The sequence below is a fragment of the Prunus mume genome, linkage group LG2 (assembly GCF_029339155.1).
Source record: "Prunus mume cultivar Tortuosa linkage group LG2, ASM2933915v1, whole genome shotgun sequence".
Classification (NCBI taxonomy): Eukaryota; Viridiplantae; Streptophyta; class Magnoliopsida; order Rosales; family Rosaceae; genus Prunus; species Prunus mume.
The window spans coordinates 23,822,157-23,837,347 of NC_142699.1; the positions used below are offsets into that span (position 1 = coordinate 23,822,157).

General features: G+C 37.6%; 3 protein-coding genes and 2 long non-coding RNA genes across 6 annotated transcripts; 2 read left to right on the forward strand and 3 right to left on the reverse strand.

The window, feature by feature from the left end:
• Positions 1 to 74: 74 nt before the first annotated feature.
• On the reverse strand, positions 75 to 1,670 carry LOC148919878 (uncharacterized). The gene is made up of 2 exons (XR_016124048.1): positions 1,546 to 1,670; positions 75 to 1,338 (listed from the first exon to the last, which is right to left on the reverse strand). It is a non-coding gene; the product is annotated as an uncharacterized LOC148919878 (long non-coding RNA).
• A 2,097-nt stretch (positions 1,671 to 3,767) lies between these two features.
• Positions 3,768 to 6,660, forward strand: LOC103322063 (ELMO/CED-12 family protein). 2 transcript variants are annotated; one of them, XM_089045743.1, is made up of 9 exons: positions 3,768 to 4,550; positions 4,736 to 4,813; positions 5,025 to 5,089; positions 5,229 to 5,344; positions 5,451 to 5,505; positions 5,619 to 5,739; positions 5,893 to 5,940; positions 6,053 to 6,147; positions 6,322 to 6,660. In XM_089045743.1, the coding sequence occupies exons 1-9, from the start codon at positions 4,514 to 4,516 to the stop codon at positions 6,418 to 6,420; spliced, it is 714 nt and encodes a 237-aa protein (XP_088901869.1). In that variant the 5' UTR covers positions 3,768 to 4,513; the 3' UTR covers positions 6,421 to 6,660. The 2 variants fall into 2 exon arrangements, with proteins under 2 accessions (XP_088901869.1, XP_088901870.1); XM_089045744.1 differs by having other exon boundaries at positions 3,797 to 4,550; positions 4,629 to 4,813.
• A 954-nt stretch (positions 6,661 to 7,614) lies between these two features.
• On the forward strand, positions 7,615 to 11,521 carry MAP65-8 (microtubule-associated protein 65-8). The gene is made up of 11 exons (XM_008223928.3): positions 7,615 to 8,007; positions 8,118 to 8,321; positions 8,561 to 8,824; positions 8,934 to 9,146; positions 9,309 to 9,464; positions 9,538 to 9,697; positions 9,794 to 9,945; positions 10,047 to 10,134; positions 10,404 to 10,477; positions 10,587 to 10,661; positions 10,859 to 11,521. The coding sequence occupies exons 1-11, from the start codon at positions 7,924 to 7,926 to the stop codon at positions 11,180 to 11,182; spliced, it is 1,794 nt and encodes a 597-aa protein (XP_008222150.2). The 5' UTR covers positions 7,615 to 7,923; the 3' UTR covers positions 11,183 to 11,521.
• On the reverse strand, positions 8,488 to 10,176 carry LOC148919879 (uncharacterized). Its single transcript, XR_016124216.1, has 2 exons — positions 10,038 to 10,176; positions 8,488 to 9,220 (listed from the first exon to the last, which is right to left on the reverse strand). It is a non-coding gene; the product is annotated as an uncharacterized LOC148919879 (long non-coding RNA).
• A 1,145-nt stretch (positions 11,522 to 12,666) lies between the features above and the next one.
• NF-YC13 (nuclear factor Y, subunit C13) lies at positions 12,667 to 13,820 on the reverse strand. Its single transcript, XM_008224006.3, is given in 3 exon segments — positions 12,667 to 13,023; positions 13,026 to 13,564; positions 13,566 to 13,820. Coding segments are annotated over 3 exon segments (885 nt in total). The 5' UTR covers positions 13,685 to 13,820; the 3' UTR covers positions 12,667 to 12,796.
• Positions 13,821 to 15,191: the final 1,371 nt, after the last annotated feature.

A 15,191-nucleotide genomic window follows, 5' to 3' on the forward strand; every position in this document is an offset into this window, starting at 1 on the left:
TATTCTCATTTAGTGCATGATATTGGATTGGATAAGTTACCAAATCTAAAATATGTTGGAGAAGAAAATGAAAGTAGAGGTGAATCTGGTGGTTCTGCATTGAAAGGTTTCTTTCTGTTTCACACAAACACAGTGCAACCATACACATTCATTTCAAGCTACCGAACATGAAAACGAAAATAGCTACAATTTTAAGAACAAAAACGGAAGTGAACCGCTTGTCTATCTCTCTGAAAGATAACAGAATTTACCTAAAAAAGGAAAATAAAATTGGGTAATTATGATTTAAGAATATAATGAAACAACCTGGGAATTTACAATGAAACTTGGATGACGTAGTGGTTCCTCAGTATACTTAGATGGAGCTCTTAGGCCTGACATTTTACAAACGTTAACTGCAGCAATGTGAAACAGAGACAACAGAGGAACCAGAGGCTGAGAATAAAAGCAACCAAATTCATGTGTGGTATACATATAGAGATATATAGTGGTACATACTACATTATTTGTCACCAATTTGCTTTATCAGCTTTTCTATGTTCAAATTCTTTTCATACCACGTATCATATGCTGGTGGGAACTTCTTTCATATTAGGGATTTTTTTTGTAACATTTTTTATTTTCATTATCCGACAATGATGTACCTAGAAGTTTTCTGGGATAATCTTAGTGGGTGTTTAGGTGTACCACTAACACTAAAGCTCCATACCTAAATTATACAAAATTCTTGTCTAAACCAAACATATAATAATGAACTAGTTTAATGCATTAAAAGGGAAAAAAAAAACATAGAAGTTGGTTAACGCCATTGATAATGACAATAAGTTCGTCATTCTGCACTCAAATTTGAGGTTCTGGCATAAAATAGATTGGATTGATTTAGATTGTCTCAATTGACAGTGAATTCGTCATTTTGCACTCAAATTTGAGGCTCCCAACATAAATTAGATTAGATTAATTTAGACTATGTCTTATATTGTAAAGAGAAAAAACAAAATTAATGAACTAGTTTAACTCAATTCGACAAATAAAGTAATTCCATAATAGAAATACCTTCTTCTTCTTTTTTGGTGGTAATTAATAGAAAGAAAAAAAGAAGTTGGATGGAAGAAATAGGCAATGATAATGGTCCGGGATTCTCCTACCACATGTAAATGTAAATGTAAGTGGTGGATGAGTATGACCACTGACCAATATTTTCGTAGAGGGTACCTAGGATTAGCAGCAGCGCTGACACGGCAGCCATCGGCCAGAGCCTAAGTATGTTTAATTTGTGTCAATTGCCATATATGTAACAGCCCACCAGCCACACCTATAAAAATTAAAGTCGGGCCCAGTCTGCATAAAAGTCGACCACACCCTTTATCTTTTTAGTCCTGATTATATATTGTTGTAAAATGAATTATATATGCAGGAATATTGAGCTGCATGTAAAGTAAATGAGACATAATATTTAACGATATTCGGCCATGCGTACATCCTCGGAGGCAGCAACAGTAACTTTTCCACTATATAGAATAATAGGGCTACAACTTTAGTACTTACAATATATGTGGCTCACTGATTTTTCTCTCTTTGGAGAATTTCTTTCTGCTCTCTTTTTCCTCTCCTCTCACTCTCCCTTTTCTATCCTTCTCTTATTTCCTTCCTCTCTGCTTGACTCTCTTTCTTCTCCCAGTTAGGGGTATAATGCAAGGGAAGGATGAAGCCTTTTTATAGGCAAAGTTGATTGCTTCCCGTGAATGAGCAGGGAAGGAGTTGGCAGACAATGCATCTCCAAAGTCTTCATTGGTGGGCTCCACTTCTTTTTTTTATAACACTCCCCCTTGGAGACCACCATGTAACATATTGTTACCTCAGTAAAATCTTGCTAGGAGAAAAACCCAGTGACGTAGAAAACCCATTTAGCTTTCCTATATAAGAATGTACTTGTTGAACGTGAGCCTGCATTCTCGTACACATTTCTAAGTTTCTAAACTTCAAACCAATTAAGAAAAATAATAAGATGATGGGTGTCCAAAGAGACGAGTTAGGTGTTAATGGAATTACTCAATATCTCATTTAGTAGAGATTAGGCCTATCTGACATGAGCCCAATGAACCTATTTGAATCCAAGGGGGGTAATAGCTTATTAATTTGGGCCAATGTCCTTTGGGTTGCATTTTTATACCCAAAAGAAAAACGTTAAAGAAAAAGTGGGTTCAATGCTTGCTACCTTCCAAAGACGTCAAATCAAAGTTCATATTAGCATTTGTCATGTCCGCCTTTTATAGCCAACATATTACATACGAGCAGAGTTCTTATTAAGCCGCATATTCTCGTTTGGTGTATAAAATTGAATTGGATAAGTCACCAAATTTAAAGTATGTTGAAAGAGAAAATGAAAGTATAGGTAAATGATTTCTGTTTTGGGGGATTATGATAAATAAGTTATAAGGTGTTGCTATCCTACTATTTTGTGAGGATTCGGTGAGTAAGTTTTCTTCATGAATAATTCATCTTCTACTTGCAACTTGGACAAAAAAATTTCAATTCTTCCTTTAACATGCTTTAAATATAAAAAATTATCCAATCTAACCTAATACTATACCAAAAGAAACTAATTCATTGTGAAAAAAATTCCCACAATGTTTCCCATTAGAGCATCTCCAGCGTAGGACCTTTAGCCTTGCAGGAGGCCCTTTTTGAAGGGTTTGGACCTCCAGCAAACCAACAGCCCGGTAAGGCCTGGTTCCACTAACTGGCAAGCCCAAGGGCAGATACCAAAAAATTATGGATGTTTTTCCTATAAATACATAACAATTTTATTCACTTTCCCTATAAAATACATAACAAGTTTATATTTTGTTGCATATTCTTTTTTTTCTTGCCCTTTCCCTAGTCTTTTGGGATGGAACCACAAATGGCAAGGCTGCTACTATTTACGTGAATAGTGGCACTTACTTGCCTTAGCCCTTAGAGCAACTCCAACGGCAAGCCCGACCAGAGGCTAGGGAGAAAAAACTCATTCTAGCGAGGAGCCCAAGTCCGGGTTGGAAGTGGGACCCACGAAGTCGGTGGCCCTCGAGCGATTCAACGAACTCAAGCCCGAGGGTGGTGATGTCATTCTTGACGCCAGGTTGGCGTCGGCCCACTCATTGATTTTTTTCATTGCCACGTGGCGTCTTCGGCTCTTCGATCGATTTTTTCCTCCAATCAATGGCGTAATTTTTTCCAATAAAATACTAGAAAAAATTTGGAATTTTTTTTTAAAAAACTCAAAAATTAATGAATTTTTTTCTATAAATACTAGCCAATTTTTTAAAAAAATTTATCTGAAATTTGAAATTGCAAATTTTATCCGATTATGAGATATGAATAGTATTGACACATAGGAACCCGAAAATATTATCCAAATTAATTATTGAGGTAAAAAAAATTGTGAAAAAAATAAAAAAATGAATAGTAATTGCCCTTTGCCATGGCAATAGGTGAAAACACAAAATACTATTTGTAAGGGCAACTACTATTCACGTAAATAGTGGCTGCTCTAACTCCCCCCTTGCCACGGTTAAGGACAAATGAATAGAGTTGCTCTTATGGGTAAAGATGTTCTTAGACAAGTAATTTCATTAGTCATGGAAGAAATCATTGGCCATCCAACTCAGGTGAGTCCACATTGTGTAGGGCCCATCTCTTGTGATCCACTGGCACGAAGTAAAATACGTGGAAGTAGTAGGTACACGGAACCAAAGCAAATAGTATAATATGCGTAATACTTTGATACTAGTAAGTATACTACAAATTGTGTTTCTTATTTGTGTTATATATGTTGGGCCTATGGCTCTCTATCCACCTCTATAGGTTTCCGACCACATTGATGTCGGATCACATGAACACCATATGTCGCCCACGTGGCCCGATGCGGGTTCATGTCCCATCTCAGCGCCTGTTAGTATATTTGTCGGCCGTCAAACGACACCGCACACACTCTTCTACACATGCGCACTCCCTGACTATCATAGATGTGTGCAGATGTGGGTTATGCTAGTTAGTATTTCAGTCTCTTTGTACGAATTCGATCTTTTAATTTTAAAGATTAGAATAATTTGAATTAGTTCAAACTATCTTTCTGAAGAAGATAAGGGCCCGTTTGATAAAGTTTTTGGAGAATGTTTTCAGAGAATGAAAACAAAAAAACGAATTTGTATTTTTAGAAAATAAAAATGCGTCTAGTAAATTAATTATAAAACATCTTCAGGGAAGGAAATGAAAATGAAGATGTGCATGCATGTACAGACAAATATTATAACTATATTATTATACTACTAAGTTGGACATTTATTCGGACTGTCAGTTTTTGGTAGATGGGGTCTGTCAGAGTTTGAAAAGAAACTAGTGTTTTTAATACCTGGTTATTATAATAATAATCAAGGAGTTATTTTCACGAAATCCCAGACATTAAACTGGTCTTAATCATTGAAACTGGAATTCACTGGAACAAGGAAAACTGGTGGAAGAGCACATTGCTGTTATGAAATGCTTTCTTGTGGATCGTGTGCTACTGCCAGGTAGGTTGCTAAGATTTTGTCCGCCCTGCTCTGCTCTGTTTGTGTCAATCTTTTGATTTGTGTAATTTCTGGTGTTAGAGAGATTAGAACGAGTACACATGGTGATCAATCAATTTACTGTGAAATCAATTGATTGAAAGTTAAAGTTTAAACAAGCTAGGAACTCTGCTGGTTGTTTTATGCAGCTGATGCAACTTGTGTTTGCTTCAAGCGAAAGGGAAATTATCAACGGATCTGCATGAACTTGACACCCCTTCAGGCAAGTATTACATGTTCTTTTTGCTGTCTCCGTTGTGCATAATCTGTATCACCTCAAATTGTAGCAATAGGCCAATTAGAATTATTTTCTTGGTGGTAATTCAGTAGAGTTTGTATTTTGCTGGTTTGAGATCCTTCTGTTTCTCTAGTTCTTTCCATGATGTTATTTCATTTCACCCTATAATATTACTGATGTATTTGGAAACTTGCAGGAAGAAAGAATGCGACGGTTGAAGCGCCGAATGAAGGTTTACTTTGATGCTGCTAGGGCAGATCACCAGGTGCAATGTTCATTTGAAATATTTGTATGCTTGAGCATTTACAAATAAAATGTTCTCAAATGACATGTTCAAATGGTTCTTTGGTAATTGTTTTCTTAAACTTAGTTGTTAAGGAAATTTTTTTTTTTGATGAGGACAGGAAGCATTGAGAGCTCTTTGGTATGCTACATATCCTGGTCAAGAGCTTCAAGGCTTGATATCGGATCAATGGAAAGAGATGGGATGGCAGGGAAGAGATCCATCTACTGATTTCAGGTTGTCTTCTTTAAAACTCATCTGTTGTCCCAGATTTTGTGGTCAAACTTGTTCTGTCAATTTGTGCTGGCTCTTACTTGGTTAGTTCGGATTCTCTACCTGACAGAGGTGCTGGTTTCATTTCTTTGGAGAACCTGTTGTTCTTTGCAAAGACGTTTTCGGTAAGACATTACTTAGATGTCTAAATAGAAAGTTATGAACATTAAGAAGTAGCTTTTCTCCTCTTCCCATATAATGAAAAAATGGAGAGATTGATACATATGTATTGTTGCAGACATCTTTCCAGTGCCTATTGAAAAAGCAGGGAGGAAAGCCGGCTGCTTGTGAATATCCGTTTGCTGTTGCTGGTGTAAATATCACATTCATGATCATGCAAATGCTTGACCTTGAAGCCAGTAAGTTACAACTTAGGATATTAGATCAAATCTTGTCCATTTTACAAATGACAACTTAAAGCTTTTCTGTTTCTCTAGAATCGGCCAATCTGCAAGCTCTAAAGTTGTTTTCTTCTTTGGAGAGATAGCTCATCATGCTTGTTTGTTTGGCAGCAAAACCCAGAACTTTCATCAGAGCAGTTTTCTTACAAATGTTGTTAGGTAAGAGCCCGAAATCGCATCCAATTAAGCTACTGATTTGAATTGAAGCATATAAATTAATTGTACCATAAGTTTTTTATGGCTTTCTTGTTATTTTTTGATGTCATTTCAGAAAATGAGTGGTCCTTTGACTTGCTTTACTGCGTGGCTTTCATGGTTATGGACAAGCAGTGGATTGAGAGAAATGCTACATACATGGAGTTCAATGTGAGAAGAATCCTTCATCTTTATAAATTATGTCTGTTGAGAATTTCTAGGATCTTCATGTAGTTTTGGTTAAAGCTTTATGATGCTTGAGGCCGAGGCCTCGTCTGCTGCTGAATGATCAATTCCAAAGGGTTTTGAGTCAATCTGATTGAACTGAGCATGTGTGTGTTACAGGATGTTTTGAAATCCACTCGAGCTCAGTTGGAGAGGGAACTGCTGATGGATGGTGTCTTCCGGATCGAAGACATGCCATCTTACAGCCTTCTTTGTTGACGACAGTAACCAAAGCTAGAAGCACACAGAAATGACTGACCTAAAAATTGTACCATCATTTTCACTTTGAGGAGCTTATGAGAATTGTGTTCAAGGGTTGAGGAAAGGAAATTAATTAATTGATTATTTCATTATATTATTCACGATTGAAAGCTTATATGAATTCATTCTAAGTTAATCCCATATAAATTTGATTTCTTCTTCCCATTGGGGCTTTGCATTTTGCCCTATTTTTTATGATCCTTTTCTCCTTGCATAGCCATCTTAGGATATCAAAATGAATATGACGTCTTCAAAAAATTGTCATTCATTGGTTAGATCTGTCTGGGACAGATACCTATTTGAGTTTTTCTTTAAGAGATCCATTTGACCCATGTCTGCAATTTGTAGGTTTTTTCCTGTAATTTTTCTACCATTGAAAAAAAAAACCATTTTCAAAATTTCATGTGGAGTAGAACAAAATACTCCTCAATTTGATTTCCCAAATTCTTGACTGACAGATGAATGAGAGAGAGAGAGAGAGAGAGAGAGATTGGGTTGCTCACTTTATGCCACCTTTGGCCTTTGGGTCACAGCCACTCTTGGTATCTTATCCTCTTTGCAAGACAAAGATTTGGCAGACTATGATAAGATAGGCTTTATAATGCCTGTTGCAAACGTGAACAAGGTAGAACCCTTTATTGTAGATGATTTTGCAATTAAGCTCTAAGTCAGATGGTAATGATCCTATTAAGAATTTAATCCCATACCTAATGCAGGTTAGTAAAGTTCAATTTTCTCATCCATACGGACAGAGAGAAAAATGTTACCTGCTAATTTGTCTCTAGTTATACCGACTCTCAACCATAAACTCAGAGTTAATCAAAATTAGTATAATTAAATAATTTACCAATCAAAAGGTTAATGGGCCACCCCAACAAGTGAAAGATTAGATTAACACATCAGATGATCCAAGTTTTAATAAAATATTATTAATTACTATCCAAGTTTGAAGCCAAAATCAAGCACGAAATCCGCATTCTAAAAATGAAGGCAGAACCGTATTCTTATTCGCCAAGGCACATATGATATATTGCTTAAGAATGAAGTCAAAGGGTGGTCAGTGTGGTGCAAAATAGGTGTACACAAATCTCTGAATACGAGACCCTAACTAAAAGAATTCCATGTTTAAATTCAAATAATGGGAGAGGGAGAGGGAAAGGGAAAGGGAAAGGGAAAGTCACAAAAAGCTCAAGGTTCTAAAAGAACTGCTGATCCTTGAACCGAAAGCTTGGGCATTACCTACCTTTGCCACCCTTGTCTTTTAAGCAAAACTCACACCCAGAGGTCCACCAGAACACTACACACACTCTGCCCCCCTCTCTCAGCCATTGGGTGCTTAACAAGGAACTTCCCACTCTCTCTCTTTCCACTCTTTCAACACTGCCCTCTTAACTTAGCTGCTGCATGTCAAGGAACTAACCTTATCTGCAGCCTGAGTTTCTCTGAAGGAACCATATTCAGATGGGTTCATTTCAAACACCGATGGGAATGCGAAGCTCCAATCTTCTCGAAACTTCATGTGGATACCTGCTTCAAGAACTGCAGGCATGATTTTCTTCTAGTTTTATCAGATAACTAATGGCTTTGAATTGTTCTCATTCTGGATTTTTGTTTTTTTTGTTTTTGCTTTTCTGTTCTTCAATGTGAATGGACAGATGATTTGGAATGAAGTTGGACAAGATCACTTTGAAAGGGAGAAAGTACTGCTGGACCTAGAACAGGAATGCCTAGAGGTTTATCGGAAGAAGGTTGACGCTGCAAATACATCCAGAGCTCGCCTGCACCAGGAGTTGGCAGAAGCTGAGGCTCAATTTACCCATCTTCTTTTGTCCCTTGGTGAACGATCTCTCCCAGGACGGGTAGGTTGCTTATTTATCAATCCCGGTAAACTCAGTAAATTAGAATGGCCATAAACATAGCATGCATGTTAAAGCAGAAGCCAAATTCATACGTTAATAGTGAGGATTTACTTGTAGAATCATTTGGCAGTCTTCTAGTTAGATTTGAAGCGCATATATATTCGAATTTTCATGCGAGGTCTTAACTATAAATATAAAAAATTCTTACTCGCATGAACTGATTCTTGTATTAACATCAGCCAGAAAAAATGGCGGGAACACTGAAAGAGCAGTTAGATTCAATCACGCCGGCTTTGAGGGAAATGAGATTGAGGAAAGAAGAAAGGGTGAATCAGTTCCGAACTGTACAAGGGCAAATTCAGAAAATTTCTGCAGAAATAGCAGGTCAATCAGAATCAGAATATGATGACTTATCATCAGATATCATGGTGAATGAGAATGATCTATCCTTGAAGAAACTAGAAGAGTATCAGACAGAGCTACAAAGACTCCGCAACGAGAAGGTACCATAACTGTACTTCAGAAATTGTCTTGTGGATAATCAATCAATAGTCTGTCCTTCTAAATGATGATCATCCAAATCCCTTTTTAAGTTATTTTTTGGTCTTGTAGAATGAAAGGCTCATGAGGGTGGAACAATATATAGATGCAGTCCACAAACTGTCTTCAATATTAGGAACAGACTCCTCCATGGTCATCACCAAGGTTCATCCAAGCTTAAATGACTTATGTGGGATAACCAAAAACATAAGCAACAGTATTTTGGCTAAGCTTAACAGCACGGTGGAATCTCTTGACGAAGAAAAGCAAAAACGACTTGATAAGGTGATAATTAGCTATGCAGTTGTATCAGTATTCATTTGAGCAAAATTAATTGTCAAGGCCTGCCACCTAGGTTTCTGCAAAACAGATATACTCACCATGTCATAGTTATACTTGGGTTAGATAAAGCATCAGTATGATATATTTCTGCATATACTTTTTCAGCTTCACCATCTTGGCAAAGCATTGACAAACTTATGGAATCTCATGGACACACCCTATAAAGATCGTCAATCGTTTTCCCATGTTACTGGCTTATTATCACTCTCATCAGCAGAAGTATCAGATCCAGGAAGCCTAACCCTAAACATAATCCAGCAGGTAAGTATAAAATTTTGATGGCACTTCATTTTATCAGAAGAGAGAAATAACAATTTTCAAAGTCTTTTTATAGGCTGAAGCTGAAGTCAGGAGATTGGATCACTTAAAAGCAAGCAAGATGAAAGAACTATTTTTCAAGAAACAGAATGAGCTCAAGGAGATATGCAATAAATCACACATGGAGATTCCTTTGCAGTCAGAGATTGATAATCTAATTAACCTCATTAACTCTGGTGTGGTTCAGTGATTTGCGTTTATTTGTAATAAGTGAGATGATTTTCCTTGTTTAAAGATAGAGTAGCCCGTAAATTGACCTAAATGTACAACAGGGGAGATTGACCATGCAGATCTTCTCATGAGCATGGATCAACAGATATCAAGAGCAAAAGAAGAAGCTTCTAGCAGAATGACTATCATGGAAAAGGTGGAAAAGTGGATGCTAGCACGTGATGAGGAGCGTTGGTTGGAAGAATACAGCAGAGTCAGTATTTCACACGCATGGATCTACATTTGTACTAGGCTCCTACATTTATAATTACACACATACACTTCACAGTTACTAATCAAAAATACCTTTTTTAGGATGAGAACCGGTACTCGGTCAGCAGAGGTGCACACAAGAACCTGAGACGTGCAGAACGCGCCCGAGTATTAGTCAACAAAATCCCAGGTAAAATTAAGAACTGTTTCTTAGCTATATGCATTCACACCCAACATGAAGCAGGATTGTCATACATAAGAGGTACACAACTCAAAGATTACAAACACTATGTAATGCTAATAAAGAATATCATTGGCTGGATGAGTAGCAGTATTCTCCTTAAACTCAAACAAAGAAAAAAGAAAAATGTAAATGCATGTGCAATGTTTTCACATCATATGGTTTAATAACAACCAACAAAGATAAGTAAGTTTGCTCACAATGCCACAAAAATGCAGCTTTGGTGGATTTGCTAATAGCAAATACTAAGAGTTGGGAAGACGAAAGAAAGAAAACTTTCTTGTATGATGAGGTACATAACTTATTGTTCTGTGATACTGTAAAACAATCTTCTCTCATTTGATTCCTAATTGCTGATTTGTGTAGAGCATCTGATGAAGGCATTAATATAATACATGCAGGTACCTCTCCTAGCAATGTTGGAAGAGTATAATGTGCTAAGGCAGGAAAAGGAGGAGGATAAGCAAAGACAAAGGGTTAGTTTTATTTGACAATGAAATGAAAGGTTCACAATTCATCAGAATATGAAAGTGTTGCTTTTTTTTTTTTTTGTCTGTTTCTGGTAAGACATCCCAGATATTTGCAACAAACTCAATTGAATCACACCTCATTCCACAATGGCCCATTGGCCTGTGTATTTTTACCAACATGATGAGGCAAGTTTTCCTTCCAGGAAATGAAGAAGGTCCAAAGCCAAGTAGCAGTTGAGCAAGAAAACTTGTTTATTACCAGGCCAAGCACCAGTGCAAGGCGAACTTCAACCAGAAGTGTGAATGGAGGTTTTAGCAATGCCATACCTCTAAACAGAAGGCTTTCCCTGGGCCTTCAGCAATTGGGACCAAACAGCATAAACTCAGGCACTCAAGGCATATCCTTTATAAAGGAAGGTAAGAAGGCACAGGGACAAAAGATGTTTGCTCGACCTGGCCTTGTTTCTCACCTTAGAGATGAAACAGCTTCAGTGGTATCAACATTTTCCGGCCCACAATCTCCCTGAATGTTCTCCGATTCGTCACCCTTCATGTGCTGTGGGGAAACATGGGGCAGAAAGTGTGTGCAGAAAGACATAATAGATCATGCAGAAGAATAAGTTCAGCTACCATATCAGCTAAAGGGCCTATGTATTTATGAATTACCCCTGTACCAGCAGAAGTGTCTAGAATTTTAGGCAATTGTAATTGCAAAGGCGAATAAATAAGTTCTAGGATTGTTGTTTGATATTAAGCATGTTAGCTTTTGTCCAAATCATGGATTGGACACTGTAATATTGCAAGGAATGTTATAAGTGATATACAGACTGATCAGACGTCCAAAACATAGGATGTGTTTATCTCAACGGGGTTTGAAAAACATTGCATCAGAAAACAAATCTAAAAGGAAAATGAGAAAGAAAAGGTAAAGAGATGGCCGAGAAAAGGCAAGGGGTGATTACAAATTTAGAGCACTATAAAACAACATTTGATTTGGGATATGAACACAAGCCAGAAAGAAAGTACACAAATTCTGCATTAAATTAAACAACACACAAACATACATGGGAGCAGAATGCATTAGGAGTTGATACTACAAATGACTCATCTAGTTTTCAGGTTTAGTGCATATAATATCAGTGAAATGTAAGCAATGCAAGACCATGCCCTTCTACTTTTCTCGTCTCTTCAATAGTCTTCCAAAAAGGTTCATTCCTGCTGCTCATGTAATCTCCTTGTGACCAATCGTCCGTTCCTAGGAGTAAAACAGTAATTAAGCCTATAATAAAAATAAATAAAATAAAACAAAAAACTGTAAAAAGTCTTTTTAATATAAATACAAAAGATAAGAAGAAGAAAAAAAAGGCCAATTGGCACACGCTCTGCGTGCCAAGAGGCAAGTTCATATAAACAGGACTCCCTCATTCATATTAATTAATATGGTATGCTATCACTTTTGGTTTTTGATTTCATAATCCTTTCAGCTAATAGATCAATGCAGAAGAATAAGTTCAGCTATCATTTCAGCTAAAGAGCCTATGTATTTATGAATTACCCCTGTGCCGGCAGAAGTGTCTAGAGCTTTTAGACAATTGTAATTGCAAACGCAAATAAATAAGTTCTAGGATTGTTGTTTCCTTATTACTACCAAACACTGCAGTTAGCAAAAGAAAAAATATATTAAGCATGTTAATCATGGATTGAACAATGTAATATTGCAAGGAATGTTATAAGTGATATATTTTTCATTTATGCTAAACGGAAAATACAGAGAAAAGGAAAAGAGAAATCAGGGCAGGGATTAAAAATTTAGAGCCCTAGAAAGAAAGCAACATTTGATATATTAACAGAAGCCAGAAAGAAAGTAAACAACTTTTGCATTAAATTAAACAACACATAAACATACATGGGCTGGGAGCAGAACGGTAGAGATTTTCCCCCATTGCCGTGGAGCTTCACTGCAGTGTTTAGGTCAATCATAAATATCAAATCCATAGGAAAAATAGAAAATGGATTATAAAGAAAATTTGGAATTAATCTCCTTGTGTCCATCAGATATTTTCCATTGGTTTCTCACAATTACAACCTGACCAAACAAAATGATTTTGCTTCTTTAAGACAGGCAAAGAACGAACGAAGATCTAGGACTCGTTGGTCTCAATTGGCCCTTCACCGGTCTCAATTGGACCTTCGTCGGTCACAATTGGGGCTTCGTCGATCTCAATTGAAGCTTCCTCGGTCTCTATTGAAGCTTCATCAGTCTCAATTGGACTTTCGTCGGTCTCAATGGGGGCTTCCTCGGTCTCAATTGGGGCTTCCTCGGTCTCAATTAGGGATTGTTCGGTCTGAATCGGATTTCTTTTGTCAGAAAGAAGTGATCGATCCGGCGAGTGCCAGCTGGAGCTGGTTTATCGGAAACGGCGCGAGAGCGGCTCCGATCTCGTCTAGCCGGAGCTGGAGCATGGGAAACGGTGCGCGAGCTGCTTCGATCAGTAGGCTGATGATCGGACGGCTGAGAGGGCACGGGAAGCTCATCCCAAAGGAAATCGCTGGTCGGGCGATGCCTCTTGACGGCGACTCGCATGTGTTCGAGCTTCACGATCTTGCGCTTCTTCTCCGTCGCAACCTCAGCCGATCTCTCAGCCAGGAACTCCAGGAAGAGCTGGGCGGAGCACGATACAAGGAGTAAGGCTTCTGAATTTACCTTGTTGATGTCCCTGTCCAGCTTCATTATCCTCTTCACCCGAGTATTCGGAAATTCGGGTCGGATCTGTGAATTTTCGGATCGGATCGGTTCTGCGTTCTCTTCTTCTTGTGCTACCTTCGCTTTTTCCTTTACTGTTGCGTTCTCGACTGCGTTTTCTGGGTTATCTTCTTCTTGTTCTGCGTTGTCTTCTTCTTGCTCTGCGTTCGTCTTCTGCTTGCTCTGCGTTCTCTTCTTCTTGCTCTGCGTTTTCTTCTTCTTGCTCTGCGTTCTCTTCTCCTGCTATGTTATCTGCTTCTCGTGCTGCGTTCTGCTCTTCTGCCATTGATGGTTGCGACGCTCTCTGGTCAGGAATGAGTAATCGAAAAACGAAAATGTTGTGTTAGGGTTTTGAAATGGCGGGAAATATTCCCTGCTTATCATGTTTTCGACGGACGACATTGCACTTGCTTTGGAGGTTTTATTACTTTGTTTGCCATATCAAGTTCAGAGGTGTTTGGAATTTTAATCGAGGGTGCTTTCGGCATAACGTTTGTACACCCGCCAGGTGAAATATCATTCCCGCCAAGAAGATAATTTTATTTTCTATTTTATTTTCTGAAATAGTAATGGCTAAAGAAAGTAAATGGCCCATCAAATCGAAGTAGTGCAAGCCCGAATCTAATTATTGGTTGGTTTAGTCTGATTCCACTCCAAATTTGCCAACCCAACAACAGTTGCCTCAATGAATATGATAGTGTTAATTGAACAAACTCACACTTATACATTGGACAAACGGTTCAAGTCGTTGGTTTCTTCTAATTTTGAAAATGGTGGCGGGGGCGAGTACTTTTTTTGGGTTTTGAGGTGGGGGGAGCAAGAGCCCAAATGCAAGTTCCAGCAACAAAGGCTGGTCCGAGCAGGGTGGGGTCCACGAGCTTGAGCTGGCCTGAAGGCGCTGACGTCAGCAAGCACAATTCAAATTTTTTCTCTCCGCTGCCACGTGGCCCAAATCTGGTCCTTCGATTTCGATTTTTCATCCAATCCAACGGCCTGGAATTTTTCAAGGCAAAAAATTATGAAAAAAAATCGTAAACATTTTTAAAAATCCCAAAAAATACTGAATTTTTTTCTATAAATACCAATCCATACTCTTCACTTTTAACAACAAATTCACTTTCTACTCAATAATTTTTTCACTTTCAACTCTAAATTTTTTTCACTTTCAAGTTTAATTTTTCTCTATCAAAGAAACTATTATCCGAATATTTTATCATAAAATCTCATCCGAAAATATTGTCCAAATTAATTGTTTAGGTAAACAAATTTGTGAAAAAAACAAAAAATTGAATAGTACCCCCTTGCCATGGCAAGCTGGAAGTACAACTTACTTTTTGAAAGGGCAAACACTATTCCTATAAATAGTGTCAACCCTAGCCCCCTTGCCATGGCAAGATTCCCACTGCTGGAAGTGCCCTTACAGTAATATTGCGTTGGGAAGAGACATGATATGACAAAAAAGAGTGTGTTGTGAATAGGTGTGAGCAAAAGGAAGAATGTGACAAAAATGAGAGGGTGAGAGGAAGGAGATGCAAGAAATGGCAAAAATTGAGTTTCTTAGGCTATCTACAACCATATTGGGGCTAAACTCAAATTTTCACTCTCTAAAATACAACTATTCATGTATTTTCAGGACTCAAAAAAAATTTCCTCTAACCTTGCAGACTCATAATTTGAGTCCGCAACTATTAAATTGTTTAAGAATGATTAACCCCTAAGTTTTTTTTTCTCGTTAATTTTTGTTTCAAATTGATTTAATTTTTAAAAAAATTTAACCTAAAAAAATTAAAATT